Source organism: Passer domesticus, chromosome Z, assembly GCF_036417665.1.
Source record: "Passer domesticus isolate bPasDom1 chromosome Z, bPasDom1.hap1, whole genome shotgun sequence".
NCBI lineage: Eukaryota > Metazoa > Chordata > Aves > Passeriformes > Passeridae > Passer > Passer domesticus.
Genome location: NC_087512.1, coordinates 74424261 through 74438412, shown reverse-complemented (window position 1 = coordinate 74438412; position 14152 = coordinate 74424261). Strand labels below are relative to the sequence as shown.

General features: G+C 40.4%; 1 protein-coding gene across 2 annotated transcripts in view; it reads left to right on the top strand.

Annotated features, from left to right (window-relative positions):
- Nucleotides 1-98: 98 nt before the first annotated feature.
- Nucleotides 99-14152, top strand: part of NCBP1 (nuclear cap binding protein subunit 1) — a 28789-nt gene continuing 14735 nt past the window's right edge. The window contains exons 1-15 of one of the 2 annotated variants that reach the window (XM_064405198.1): nucleotides 99-231; nucleotides 366-451; nucleotides 1173-1273; nucleotides 2180-2336; nucleotides 3369-3476; nucleotides 3998-4119; nucleotides 4594-4663; nucleotides 5319-5534; nucleotides 6091-6188; nucleotides 7457-7520; nucleotides 9688-9798; nucleotides 10211-10275; nucleotides 11006-11068; nucleotides 12341-12415; nucleotides 13483-13586. In XM_064405198.1, the coding sequence (XP_064261268.1) occupies nucleotides 198-231; nucleotides 366-451; nucleotides 1173-1273; nucleotides 2180-2336; nucleotides 3369-3476; nucleotides 3998-4119; nucleotides 4594-4663; nucleotides 5319-5534; nucleotides 6091-6188; nucleotides 7457-7520; nucleotides 9688-9798; nucleotides 10211-10275; nucleotides 11006-11068; nucleotides 12341-12415; nucleotides 13483-13586 (1474 nt within the window). In that variant the 5' untranslated portion in view covers nucleotides 99-197. Of the gene's footprint in view, nucleotides 232-365; nucleotides 452-686; nucleotides 714-1172; nucleotides 1274-2179; nucleotides 2337-3368; nucleotides 3477-3997; nucleotides 4120-4593; nucleotides 4664-5318; nucleotides 5535-6090; nucleotides 6189-7456; nucleotides 7521-9687; nucleotides 9799-10210; nucleotides 10276-11005; nucleotides 11069-12340; nucleotides 12416-13482; nucleotides 13587-14152 lie in introns of those variants that run through there. The other variant, XM_064405197.1, reaches the window with a different exon arrangement.

Below are 14152 nucleotides of genomic sequence, written 5' to 3'. Positions count from 1 at the left end.
CTCGGGTTCCTCAGGAAAGTGGGCGGGAGAGGCCGGGCCCGCCCCGGAAACAGCGCGGCCGGGGGCGGGGAAGCGGAGCGTTTTCTCGGCCCGCGCGAGGTGCCTCGGCCCAGTGCTTCTCGGAGCTCCGGACCGCTCCGAACCGCTCTTCAGCGCTCCGCTCCGCTCCTCACCGCTCCTCCCGGCTGCTCCTTGCCATGTCGCGGCGGCGGCACAGCGACGACAGCGATGGTGAGCCCCGCGTCCCCCCCGAGGTGGCCCGGCGGGGAGGGTGGATTGGGCGGGCTGGAGCGGCGGCGGGATGGAGCCAGCGGCAGGGTTTCTGCGGCGTCCGTAACGCTGTGCTCGGTGTGTTGTTGGAGCAGGGCAGCCCCACAAGAGGCGGAGGACGTCCGAGCCGTCGGAGATCGAGGAGAGGCTGGAGTCGCTCATCTGCAGGGTGGGAGAGAAGGTAGGCGGGCCGGCGGCTCGGGAGAGTTAAAACCTTGTTTCCTTTCGCCCTCTCTCCTTCCCGTGCGTGGGGTGGTGGGAGCACTTCGTCTGTAAAAGCGACCCTCAAAAAAAAAAAATTATTTTTTGAGCTGGATAAAAAGTTGCCGTTTTTTTGGTTTTGTGGGTTTTTTTGCTAAGCCACGTGCTGTGGCCGTTAAGTGCTTAAATCGAAGCGCAGTGCCTCCCAGTCGCCCATAAACGGCCAGGGAATGGCTACTATTGTATGTAAAGATGGTGCTGATGGTTCTGGCCTGCGAAGGGTGTGAAAAAATTAACTGGTCCTCCCGCGGCATAAAGTTTCCTGTCCCGACAATGGGGCTGATGGAGGAGGGGGGGGTGGCAGAACAAAAGATGATGATGTTCTGAAAAACAAGGTGTTTTCATTCGGGCTGGGTCGTTAACCAATGCTCGGCCGCGCTACCGGGATGCTCCTGAGGTGACGTTAGATCTTGCATCCCTGGGGAACGCCGAAGTTCCTAGCAAGGGAGCTTGGCGGTCGGGTGCAGCTCTTAGGCAAGGGAGAACAGCTCCTTGCTGCTGATGGAACAGAATTGTTGCCCTGAAAAATGAGGCGACGTGAAAGTATGCTCTTGTCCAGCTTCACTGTCTTACATGTGAGAGTTGGATTGGTTCGTTTGGCTTGGTTGATGAAACTTTTTTTTTTTTTTTTTTCATTTTAGAGTAATTCATCTTTGGAGAGCAACCTGGAGGGCCTAGCTGGTGTTTTGGAAGCTGATCTGCCAAATTACAAAAGCAAGATACTAAGAATACTGTGTACTGTGTACGTATTGAGAAAGTCTGGGAATGTGGGATGTGCTTGAAATGTGTATAAAGCAGGTAGATGAAACGTTAGAACTGGTCTGCAGTAGCTGTGGGAACACAGCAATTCCGGGCAAAATCCTGGTTCACATTAAATGCTTATGACTACCAGAGCGGCTGCTAACAGCTACCTGTGCTATCTGCGATGTTTTCTCGCAGAGTTCTCTTCCCTGGTAGTCATGTGCTCGTGCCTTTGTAAGCCCATTTGCTAGGGGGGAGGAGCTGGGAACGTGAGGAGCAGAAACCAGGCACTCTGGTGGCTGCCAGCCCTCCTTCCTCTCCCTCACAAAGTGCAGGAGCAGAGGTGCCGTGGCAGGGTCGCTGAGTGGTGTTGAGGGAGGGGTTGTGCAGGGTCTGTCGTAGGAGGTAAGGAAGTCCGAAGGAAGGGTGTGGTGCAGACTATATAGCCTATGCTAAGGTTTTGCAGATACTTAAACTCTATTTTGTAGCAGTACTCTTATTAAAGGGCAAGTGGTGTGCTTCCTTCCCCGGCAGCAGATAGACGCTGCTTATAGTATGCTTACATGCGTACAAAAATGGTAGAGGTAAATTCCTTTTTTACAGTAGCACCTGGCCTTCCCTATGCTGTGTAATAACATTACTTATTAAGTGTGAACTTAAAACAACTTTTTGCATTATTGTAATAAATTCTTTCTCTAGTATTATTTGTCCAACCCTCCGGTATGCTCAGCAATTAAATATAAATGGAAAGCACATATTTTAGTGCTAGAAAGTGATAGCAGCTGTCTTTTCTGATTTCCTTATGAGGCAAGTTTGACTTACAACAGGCAGATTCTAAGGTACTGTGCGGTGGCCAATTGGCACATGATGAATAAACAACTAACCCAGTATTTTTTTTTTCTGTCAGTGCACGTCTGCTACCAGAAAAGCTTACTGTTTACACGACATTGGTGGGCTTGCTGAATGCCAGGAACTACAATTTTGGCGGAGAATTTGTAGAAGCCATGATTCGTCAGCTTAAAGAATGTCTGAAAGTCAACATGTATAATGAAGCTGTGCATTTAGTAAGTGGGGTTCTATTTATATATTTGTTTCATGTCTTTTTTTTTTCCTCCTTTCACCTTTTTATTACAGAAGAGCTGGACCTTGCAATGTGTATTTCAATGTCTTTTGCCATCAATGTGCAGTGCACTAAATATTCCAAGAGGAAATGTGTGTTATGTGAGAAGTACTTTCTTTTTCAGGGATGTGGAGTCATATTACATTTGCACAATTTACTTCCAGCAGTATTTTTTTTTACAGTAAAAAATTAAATGTGTGTTAAACAGGGGTGCATTTTGCTCCTTGTTCTTCAGTCAGATGTAAAAGATTTCAAAAAAAGTCAATGCACTTTCTTGTATTCAGAGGTACATGACAATTTTGTGGCTCCCATGGGAAAAAAATTGAAAAGAAAATGAACACTGTAGCTCGTAAAAGCTATTTTTGATGGCTGGTTTCATTCTGCTGATAAGGGGTAAAGATCAAGCAGTCAGTTTTAAGAGCTGCCTGTCTTTGAAACCATTTGCTCCATCCTCACTTCTTAGAGATTTTGTCTGCTGTAAGGTATTAGAACTTAAGCTGTTTCTGATTTAGAAGCCCACTGCCAAGTTCCCTGCCTTTTTCTAAATGCCGCTGATGAAAATTAAGATTCTAGTCAAGAGACTGATGTTCAGTCAACTGTAGGACACTTGCTAATAAGATCTAATTGCTAGAACCTGTTATTTTTGTTATCTGATACTGTATAGAATAGGGACAAGTACAAGGGTTTTCTTCTGTTGTATCAGTTTGTATGTTTCCCGTTCCTTAATTAGAAATATTATCCTTACGATGTTGTTGTAGTGGAAGGGATTAAGGACATTATAATGAACAATATATTGGGAAGCACCTATGATGCTTGTCATTGAAAGGCGAGTCTGTGCAGTGTGCACAGCCTTTGTGGTACTGAATGAGTATTATACGTCTATTAGTGGTTTGTTTTAATTATTTCATTAATGTTTGCTCTTGTGCAGCCAGTTTAAAAACTGTTCATTTAGAACATTTTTTTTTCTCCTCTTTAGGTACGTTTTCTGTCCGATCTCGTGAATTGCCATGTAATAGCTGCACCTTCAATGGTAGCTATGTTTGAGAACTTTGTGAGTGTGACACAGGAGGAGGACGTACCCCAGGTAAGCAAAAGATCTCTAGGCTCCCTGGGCCTGTTTCACAATCTGTCTGTACTGTTCTGTCCTTATGCTTAGAGGGGGGTTTTAGGGAGAGCAACCTAAAGAAGTTGGCGCATACAGTTTCCTGAGCATTAGTAAAAGGAGCCTGTGGCAATTGGGAAATATGTGTACAGTAAGAAAGTATAGTCCTTTATGGTGAAGTGGCTGAATTGAATTTATTTTACCTCACTCTGGCAATTGCAGAGTGTGCCTAGCTCTTCTGCTGTACTGACAATATCCAGGAGAACTTTGAAAGTGATGCCATTTATTCCATTTTTTAAGTCTGCCTAACACAGTTCAAGTGAAAAATTATAGTTTTCAAGCATGAATATTTTCTCTCATGCCTTGCCTATCCAATCTGCAGCTGCTGGTCTTTACATTCCCCCAAAAGAATTTGCTGATGTTTTAAATTAAAATGTGTGTTTACAAAATCTGCTGGAGCTTACTGGTTTTTACTCAGGTTTTGGTATATTGCCTTCCTGTAGGTGCGATGTGACTGGTATATGTTCGCATTTCTGTCATCTTTGCCTTGGGTTGGAAAGGAGTTATATGAGAAGAAGGACGCCGAAATGGATCGTCTCCTGTCTCAGGCAGAAAGTTATCTGAAGTAAGTTGTAACTGGTTAGAAACACTCTCTTCGATATATATTTTAGTGTAAAGTAATATTGTTGATTATTGCTCACTTTAAAGTATTCTAAAGCTTTAGCTGGGAACCATTTAGTGGGGGGAACAAAGCCCTAAAAATGCAGCAGGTGAAGAGTTTTTTTGAATTGAAAAGTTTTATGGTTTTGTCTAGTTCTAGGATATGTTTAAGGTCTTGTTCTGCTCATGCTGAAGCAGCTGGACTTGTAAGTGTGCTATTAATACAGATAGATTGTTGCATTACTTCAGTGTCTTTGCTTTCTCTCTAGGAGCTTCAAGGTACTATAATGGAGATATTTTAAGTATCACAAACCTGGTTTTTATCCACTGTAGAATTCATCAGCTGAAGAGAACAAATAGTAGCACACTCACAATAAAAACAAAGCTGCTGCCCTAAATTAGTCTGTTAAAAGCCAGGTTTTCTCTCCTGTTTAAACAGGCGCCGCCAGAAGATTCATGTACCCATGCTGCAAGTGTGGACTGCTGATAAACCGCATCCACAAGAAGAGGTGACTAGACTTTACACTTCATTCCTTTAGAAAGCTGGGAAAATAATTTTTTACTAAGGTGTTCTTATATCGTGAAATTAGAAGGCATCTCTAAGAGTATGAATGCTTTGATTTGTCTGTTGTTTGCCATTGATTCCAGCAAATTCTTTGTGGGGAGTTCTTTTCCAATTATTGGGCCAAAATAAGAGGCTGTGTTGAGTCAGAAGGAGGGGATTCTTTGTTTGCTGCAAGCCTCTGAGGAAAAGTTTATTAAGTAAATTGTAATGTTTGATTTTGAACTGCACGTTACAGTGCTTCATGTTAAAAGGACTTTTTTGGTGAAACGGTGAGCATACTGGGATATTAGGACTTTTAATACCTCCAAAGAGCAGTGACTGTTCACTGCTGTAGTTTCTCTGGGGCTTCTGAGGTGCCTGTTGATGTTTAAAAAATTGCCAGGAGTTAAATTTTACTGACACAAAACTGTGTGGATTTAGGAATAGTTCTGGCACTTAGAGTTCTTAAATTATTTGTTGGTTTACTGAATCAGCAGTTTAAGAAACTTTGGGTTTTTTTCTGGATGTAGTATGGAATGTATACATTGCAGATAGTTTAGGAAACGGCCCTTTTTGTTCAGAGATTCAGCAGATCTAATGTTTCTCACCTTTCCCTTCAGTATTTAGACTGCCTTTGGTCTCAGATTCAGAAATTGAAAAAAGACCGTTGGCAAGAGCGGCATATCCTGAGGCCCTACTTGGCTTTTGACAGCGTTCTCTGTGAGGCACTGCAACACAATCTGCCTCCCTTCACACCCCCACCTCACACTGAGGATTCCGTGTACCCGATGCCAAGGGTTATTTTTAGGATGTTTGACTACACGGATGACCCTGAGGTACGTGATTGATGCGGGGAATGGTGAGTGGATTTCACAGTTAGGTTCCTGGGGCAGTGTTGGTGAAAATGTGAGTGGACAGTGAGTGGTTGGAAGGCCAGCACCAAAACTGAGTCTGCTGCCTTTTACCTTTGCTTACTGGCCTCTGGGTTTTGCAGTGAAGAAGACCATGAGTAGTGTGTATTCTTTCCACTCTATGGCTTTATTACAGTCTAGCTTAGCTGGGTTTTTTTTCCCAGTGACTCCTCAAAGCAAGGGAAGAAGCCAATGCTCTGTGAACTTAGAATCATATTCTCTAATTTTGTTCTTATCTCTTATTTTAATGAGTCCACTATTTATTTTGTTTTAAACATGGATGACTCTGAGGTTTGTGTGGAAATGTGTCATACCAGCTTTTCAGTCCTGAAGGATATAGGACAGCTGAGACCTCATGGTGTTTATATGGATGTTGGATTACTTTTTTTCTACCTGTAAATGTGTCTAAGAAAGCTTGTTGCCTGTGGTACCACTGCATTAGCAGTGATCTTCATGAGTCTTCACTTTTACCTTTTACCAGGGTCCTGTCATGCCTGGCAGCCACTCCGTTGAGAGATTTGTAATAGAGGAGAACCTCCACTGCATCATCAAATCCCACTGGAAAGAGAGAAAGACTTGGTAGGAGGAGCTTAATACTGGGGGACTGTGGCACTTTTTGAATGCTACCGTGGCTTTGGTGCTAGTGGGAATATGTCCTGCACTGGTTAGGCAAGAGCTCCAGATCAAACGTTTCCTGAAGCTGGTGGCGTAAAAGTTCATATACTGCATTTATCTGTGCTGAAACTCTTGCCCAGAATACTGTGTATCCATAGCATCCAGATAACAGAGTCTGTGTAATCCAGAGGGCAGTGGTTTCTTGGGAAGGGAATCCCTTGGTAATGTGGCATGTGCTGCAAAAAGTATGCAGACATGCCTTATTCCTCATGGGACCTCTGTGGAAAATGTGGTTATGTTGTGCTTCCTGGAATGCTTATTTGTTGGGGCAGTGAACATGGAGCTGGTTCATCTGCAGCTGACTGAGCATTGGTGTTTATGGACACCTCCTTCTTGTGCTGCCTGTGGGAATTACATGCCAGAGATAATTGACTCTGGGGAGTCGCTGCAGGGCCAGATTTTATCAGTTTCAATTCTGCTGTGCCAGGAGGCAGTCAGGGCACTTTTCTTTATTTCTGCCCAAACACTATCTGATGTGGATAATTGATAACCAAAATGGTTTACCACAGCTGTCATACTTCTGTATGAAAACTATCAAACACTGAATAATGTGCATGAAATGGGCGGAAAAATGTTTTTGGTGATGGCATGTGATAAAGTTTTGTGGTTGCAGCTGTTTGATTCAGCAGAAACTAGAAATTTGGTGTTGTTGCTGTTACTGGGATAGTCTTCATTAATTCTCAGAGGATAGTAAAAGACCAGGAGAGATGCAAGATTTGCCAGAGGTAGTGGTTTGCTTTGCACAAATGATAGGTGATAATAACCTGATTAAAAGATAAGGCATTTGAAACATAAGAGTTTCTTATGTAAACCATTAGCTTAATTGTACTTTCAAGCCATTCCAAACATTTGATTTTTTGGGATCGTTTTTTTTCCCCTTTTCATGTACACATGCTACAATTACAGAGCACTGTGACTTTCTGTGCTAAACCATTGTGGGTGGCAGGATAGTGTTCAAGCAATGTTCCTGCTGCACATTGTTACATATCGTGGTTTAGGCAGTGCTAGTGAATCCTTGTGCTGTTTCTTCAGTGCTCTGAGGGTCAAATAACAGATTTTTGAAGGATTATTGATTGTTTGGTGCTGGTTTTGTTTTCTGTAATTCTCTTGCTTGAGTTGTATATCACATTTGCTGTGTTATGTTCAAATTTAATGTGTTTGTGGTTTTACAGTGCTGCACAGCTGTTGAGCTATCCGGGAAATAACAAGATCCCTTTGAACTACCACATAGTAGAGGTAAGGATTTTATAGATCACCTTTTTAGTGGTCCATTATTTTGTGAGTAACACATCCCTGTTCATTCCATTCTAAGTTCCTTAAATTGCAGTTTGATTTGGGAATCAACCAGAATTTTGTTAAATTCAACCAACAGCTTTTAAATGAGCAGGTTTGTGTACAATTGAGTGATAGTCTTGTGCTTTTGTTGTCATTTTAACTTGGTGCATTCAATTTTAAACTGAAATATAAGAGGAAACATGCACAAACTGAAATTCAAGAAACTCAGTTTATACATTAGAAGAATCTATTTTTAATGCAAAGGTGATTAAGCACTGTTAGAGTAGCAGAAGTTCAAAACCTAGCAGGACAGAGCCCTAAGCAACCTGCTCTAGGTGACCCTTGCAGTATGCAGAGGACTTTTGACTTGATGATCTCCAGTTAGACTCAGCCATTCTGCATGATTTTATGTTTGGATCTTCTAAATTATTTTGTCCTACTAGCCTTGAAAAGAACTTGTAATGAAGTAGCAACATGTTTTCTCTGGGACATCTCCTTACTTGAGAATTCTAGATAACTGTTATGTGTACCAGCAGAGCAGCACAGATCTTCTTTTACTGTCTTCATTGAAAACTGTTTTCAAGTTGCAGAGCCATATTCACTAATTTTCATCAAAAATTCAGAGTAAAAGTAACTTTTTGTATAAAGGCTTTATGAAGAAGTAATTAGGAGTATGATTTTTCAGAGCTAATTATGACAAGAAATAATCCCATGTAGAATATTGATTTTAAAGTGGGATTAAGAATTCCTTTCACCGCTAAAATGCCAAATACTCTGATTGCTGTGAAATTGCATGAGTTTCGGTCACCTCTGTGACTCTTCTTTTTTTATTCTGAATTCAGAACAGTATTAAGTTTATTACATTAAACAGTGTTAAAATTAGGAATAATTTTATGCCTTAACATTGAAGTACGTGCAGTGATTTTACCTCTAGTATATTAAAGTGCTGTAAAAAATGATGAAAAAACTAAAAGTGTATAAATTCTATGACTAACACTGTAAAAATCCCCTTTTTTTTCTTGTGAAATTTCACTGAGTTTCAGAATGTAACTGATTGTCCACTTGTTATTTCCTATCTTGGAAAATGGAGCCATTTTCTGCCCAACAGAGTTTTCCCTGCCTTTTGGCAATATCTGTCTGAACAAAATGTCCAAATTATGCTGACACAGAAAGGATCCCCAGCATCTTACAGTCTCTTCATGCTTTCGAGTCCTTCCTTAGAAAAACAAGTTTTAGCCACTGTGTTTTCATGTGATGTTTTCGAAGTCTATAAATGGATGTTGATTTCTTATACAAGTAAGGCTTTTCTAAAAAAAAAAAAAAAGGCTGCTTTAAGCTTTATTCAAAAATTTAAAGAGGAAACTGATCAACCATAATGAATCCGTTTCCCGACTCCTTTGATGTAATTTAAATTTAGTTGAGAATGGAATACAAAATAAACAGAACTCAAAGGTGGATGTTGTACAGTGATGATTTTTTTTTCTAGCACCCAGAGTTTGACATGCTGTTATTATAGACAAACCTTAAAATAAGAACAAAAATGCTGACTGCAGGATTATTTTCATGTTTCTTGGAAGGGTTTCTCCAAGGGGTGGTGAGCGTTTGTATTTGTTGTATGAAATGCTGGTTGTAATTCTCAGTTTAAAGTTGTGACTTATTTATATACAGTTTTGTGTAGGAGAAAAGAGGACACAATGGAAAATATAAAAATGTAATTTTAATGCATATATTCTTTCATACTAAATGCTTAGGCTTCATTATTTACTACTCCACAAAATCAGATTATTTCTGCATTTCTCAGATCACATGGTATCACTGCAGTAGGTCATATTATAACTATGCCCATTTCTACTGTTACATGCTATGTTTGTTAATCATAATAGATGTGTAATGCCAGTGTTAGCATGAAATGATAAGAGCAGTTAGGAGTGGACTGTATTAGTACAGTGTTGTGTTACAACTGCCTCTTACTGGTTCTTTCTCTTTTTCCTGGAATGTACATTTGATAGAGAATCATAGATCTTTTGGGATAGGTAATTATTTAAGATTGATGGCCATTATTGAGAAGCTGAGAGTTGTGCAGGACACATTGGACTGTGCTCTTATTCTGTGATTTCCTCTCCCACAGGTCATATTTGCAGAGTTGTTTCAGCTGCCATCTCCACCACATATTGAAGTCATGTACACAACGCTGCTGATTGAGCTGTGCAAACTTCAGCCTGGCTCCTTACCACAAGTTGTATCCTTTCTGTGCTCCTGAGGAGCATTTATGAAATGCAGTCTTTGTTTGTTCTGTAGCTGATGGGACAGTAAAAAATACTAGTAATATTTTACAGTATTAGTATTTCACAGTATCTGCAAGAAACTTTACTGTAGCACTTGCATTGCTTGTTGTACTGTGTGAGTGCTGTCCTTCTGTAGAAGAAGCCAGCAGTCTTGTTGCCATAGTGGAAGAGCAAGTTGGGCTTACAGGGTGGAACTTACAATATTCTTTGCTTTTTCTAATGTGGATTTACTTAATTTACCTGATTTTGGAATAGGCTCAGGGAGCTTCCAATACAAAAAGTTGATGACATTCTATTAAAAACCACAAATTAAAAACATCTGACATACCTACTTCTTTTTTGTAAACCTTAATAAGCAACTTTAAGCTTGCACAAGCCACAGAAATGCTCTACATGCGTTTGGACACAATGAATACAACATGTGTGGACAGGTAAATGTGTTTTGAAGATGGTGGAAAACATCCCTCGATATCCAGTGTAGAAGAAAACAGGCTGTGGAAAGAGTAGTCAGAAAGCCTTTTTTAGATCTACCTGGTATTCAAAATGTTTTGTGAGCTCTGGCTTTAAGCAATCTGCATAGAAGGCAGAGGATTTACTGCTTGCCTCTCCTCCCAGGACGCCCCCCTGCAGGTCACAAGTCCAGCTGTCTGTGGACAGTTAAGATCAGTGACAGCTTTTCCGTGTTCAGAATTGTTCATGGTTGTGCAGCACTCTGCTACACACTGTGCCTGCTCCCTAGTGGTTGGGGGCGTGACTTGGAAGAGAAGTTGATGTCATCTGTGCCACCCAGAGGAGGAAAATAGTGGTGATTTTAGCCTTTCAGTGAAGTCTGCACTGAGTAGAAGAGTAGTTAATGATTCATTAAAAATGTGAAAGTTGTTTATTCACAGTAAGTTAACATTTTGATTGGTAATTAAATACTTCATCTCTTCATGTGAAATGCTTGACAGGCTATTTGTCATAGAACCTTTTTGACTCTCCAAACGGAGTCTTTTGTATCTCAGCTATTACAACCTGTTTAATGCTATAATAAGTTAAATAGTTTAGGCTCATCTTGGAAAAGTAGAATGCATTTATAAGAAAAGCTCAACTGAATGTTTTCCTGCACTTCTGACATTAACAGAGCTTTTTGTTGTTTGGTTTTTTTTCCTTTTAATTAAGGTTTATTAACTGGTTTTCACACCACTTGAGCAACTTTCAGTTCCGTTGGAGCTGGGAAGACTGGTAAGTTTTTATCCTTTGAATTCAAACCTGATCTTGCTAAAACCTTAACATTTCAAACACATCTGGAAAGTGTCACAGTATGGTGGCCCTGTTAATGGCTTTCCTCTAGCTTATCAGAGACCTTTTGTTATCTGTCCACTAGCATTCAGTGGTAATTATCTTGGTAATCTCTTTAATCACTGTATTGTCCCTGGTGAACTTTGTGGTAAATCTCAAACCTTAAAGAGGGGAAGTGGAAATGTGACCCCTTTAATTTGTCCTGCACTTTCTGTCAGTTGCTAGCAAACTTTCCAAAATGCATCCACATACCTTTTCTTTACTTGGTTTGTGCTGACTCTTTGTATCCTGAATTCATTCTGTTGTTTTGCTCTCTGCCCCACCCTAAACCTTGTCATTGAGACCTTGTGGACTTTTTCCCACCTGCCAAATTTTCCTGCCTGAAGTTCCATCAGAGCTTGCCCTACCATCTGTTTTTACTATGCGTCTGTAGCAGGAGCTCCCTGGAGTCCATTAATGTCTGAGCACAGGTTCCCTGAGATTTCTATTCCAGGCACCCATGCAGCAAGGGAGATTCCCTTGAGGCCAAGTCCTCCATGGAGTAATTTCCTCAGGCTGTTGACTGTACCTGCTTTCTGTAGGTGATCTGCCTGAGAGTCCTTGTGGCGGGGGGGTTCAGCCTTCTGATAGGGTTCTGTGGCTTTACTTAAATTTCTTGCACTGTCCTCTTGTGGAGTTGAGGGCTTTGTGGCTGTCCTGGTATGCATCCATGTTGACTGACCAAGCAGCAGTTTTCAATGAGGTAATTTTAGTTTGCCTGAATGTTCCTTGATGGCAGTGCTTCTATGGATCTCTCTCACAAGAGATTTTTTTCACAAATCTTGCTGTAACTATTTTAGGCTTTTCTTTACCTGCAATGCATTTGGAATCGGCCAGAAGAGCTGAGGGAGAAACAGACTATGAAATTACTAAAGGTTTCTTTCCTAAGGAAAGGGAAAGCCAGCTAGCCACAGCCACAAATTATTTTTAATGTGGTGGGGGAAGGGAGGTTACTTGAAATTCTGTCACACAGAGATGAGATTCCAGCAATGCTAATTGCCAATAAGGAAGTAGTGATTAACTTACCTGAGTGGCTTTAAAGTGCCTACACTCCAATGGTCCAGCACCCCCATTGTCTTCAGACTGTGAGTGTTTTGTACTATCAGACCAAGCCAAAAAGAGACTTAGAAGACTAAATGCTTTTGCTAAAAGCCATTGTGTTCTGTCCTTTAATAGGTCAGATTGTCTTACTCAGGACCTTGAAAAACCCAAACCCAAATTTGTGAGAGAAGTTTTGGAAAAGTGCATGCGGTAAGTAAGATCTTTCCGTAGATGCATTCAAGGCAAAGTTTCATCTGAATACTGTTGGAGTCCTTTTAACTTGACTCTTGTCTGGGGCACATCTATTCTTACAATTAATTTTCAGTTAAAAGATGAGCCTATTGTTTGTATGATTTTTAATCTGATTTACTGGCTGTAGGACACTGCTTTAAAGAGGGAGAAACGGGTGGCGCAGACAGCAGTGAGCTATCCATGCACAACGTAGTTACATAAAGACATGCTTCACCCTAGGCATGGGAAGAAAGACAATTTAGGCTATATTCTTTGAAACTATTTAGCATGCCCAGAAATAGAGGGAACTGACTATTAATCGTACTAAAAATTGAGAACCTAGTCGTGATTTTTCTAGGTGCCTCTGATTTTCATTTACTTTAAACTAACGGACAACTGTCTGAACAAACCAAATCTCCAAACCCAACAAGACTACATAATCAGTAGTTCTGATAAGTAGTCTGGGCTTTAAATTGTTGAGATTAGAGTGGTATAGGAGAGAGAGTTGAAAAAGCCTATGTTATTCAGCATCTTATGTGAAAACAATCGAGGTTTGGGTGAATTCCATATCTGAAGTATGAAAGCAGTGTGCTGCACAACAAATGCATTTTTTTGTGTGACAGTCTTCCATTTCAGTGAAAACTCTGATAGCAAATTAAGTCTTTGTGAGAGTGAAATGAACCTGGAAAGTAAAATTAAGATATCCAGTCTAGTATTTTTCCTGCTTTGAATACTGACGTCTTACTAGCTTTCTGCAGCACATCGTAGGTTTTTGCATAAAATTTCTTACCAGGCAGCCTTTTCACAAGGCAGATTAATTGTATGAAGATGAAACTCTAGCATCACAGAGTTAAAATAGAAAGCACATACTTGTAAGTTTGGTTTACTCAGCTCTTACTACCCAACAGAAGCTAGCATTCTGCTGTATAGGCATTCTGAATCTCGTTCTATGGACATTAAATAGAGAAAAAAACATTATAAAGGACTCATTAACTGTGGTGTTATTCCCTTTTTAATTCTAATGATGTGAAACTTGTTGTTTCCAGACTCTCCTACCATCAGCGAATAATAGACATTGTTCCTGCAAGTTTTTCTGTCCTCAGTCCTGCTAATCCTGTCTGCATTTACAAATACGGCGATGAGAGCAATAGTAAGTATTAAAATTACTAGTGGTCCAGTCGAAGTATTTCAGAGCAAGGGAGCACACTAGATTAACAGTAATATAAGTTGTCTTGATAAATAAGAATGCAGATCAAATATACATTATTTTTGTATGGGTAAATATGCTTCACATGAACATTTTATATGTTTTAAGCTTGGATCTCTAATAAAATGCTGTCTGCTACTTATGAAGCAAAGAAAATCCAGATACATCAAGATACTATTGCTTATATGGTTGTGGTGTTGTGCAATGTTATTTTCCACAAGTCTAGAATTGGACAATTAACCTATTTCACCCGTTTGAGCACAACACTATGGAAATCAGCATCTGAAGTGATAATGAGAAATTATTTTTTGAACTTCATGAAGCACTAGAATATTTTACCAGTAAACTTGATTTAATGAGCATACAGAAGGAGCAGACACCATAAAGACTGAAGTAGAGAGGGACCTTATTATTCTTCTTATTGTTCAGTGTAAATACAGTCCTGAGCATAAAAGTGTCATCATCAAAGATACAGTGAGGAAAAACATGGAAGTATTGTATTTTTAGAA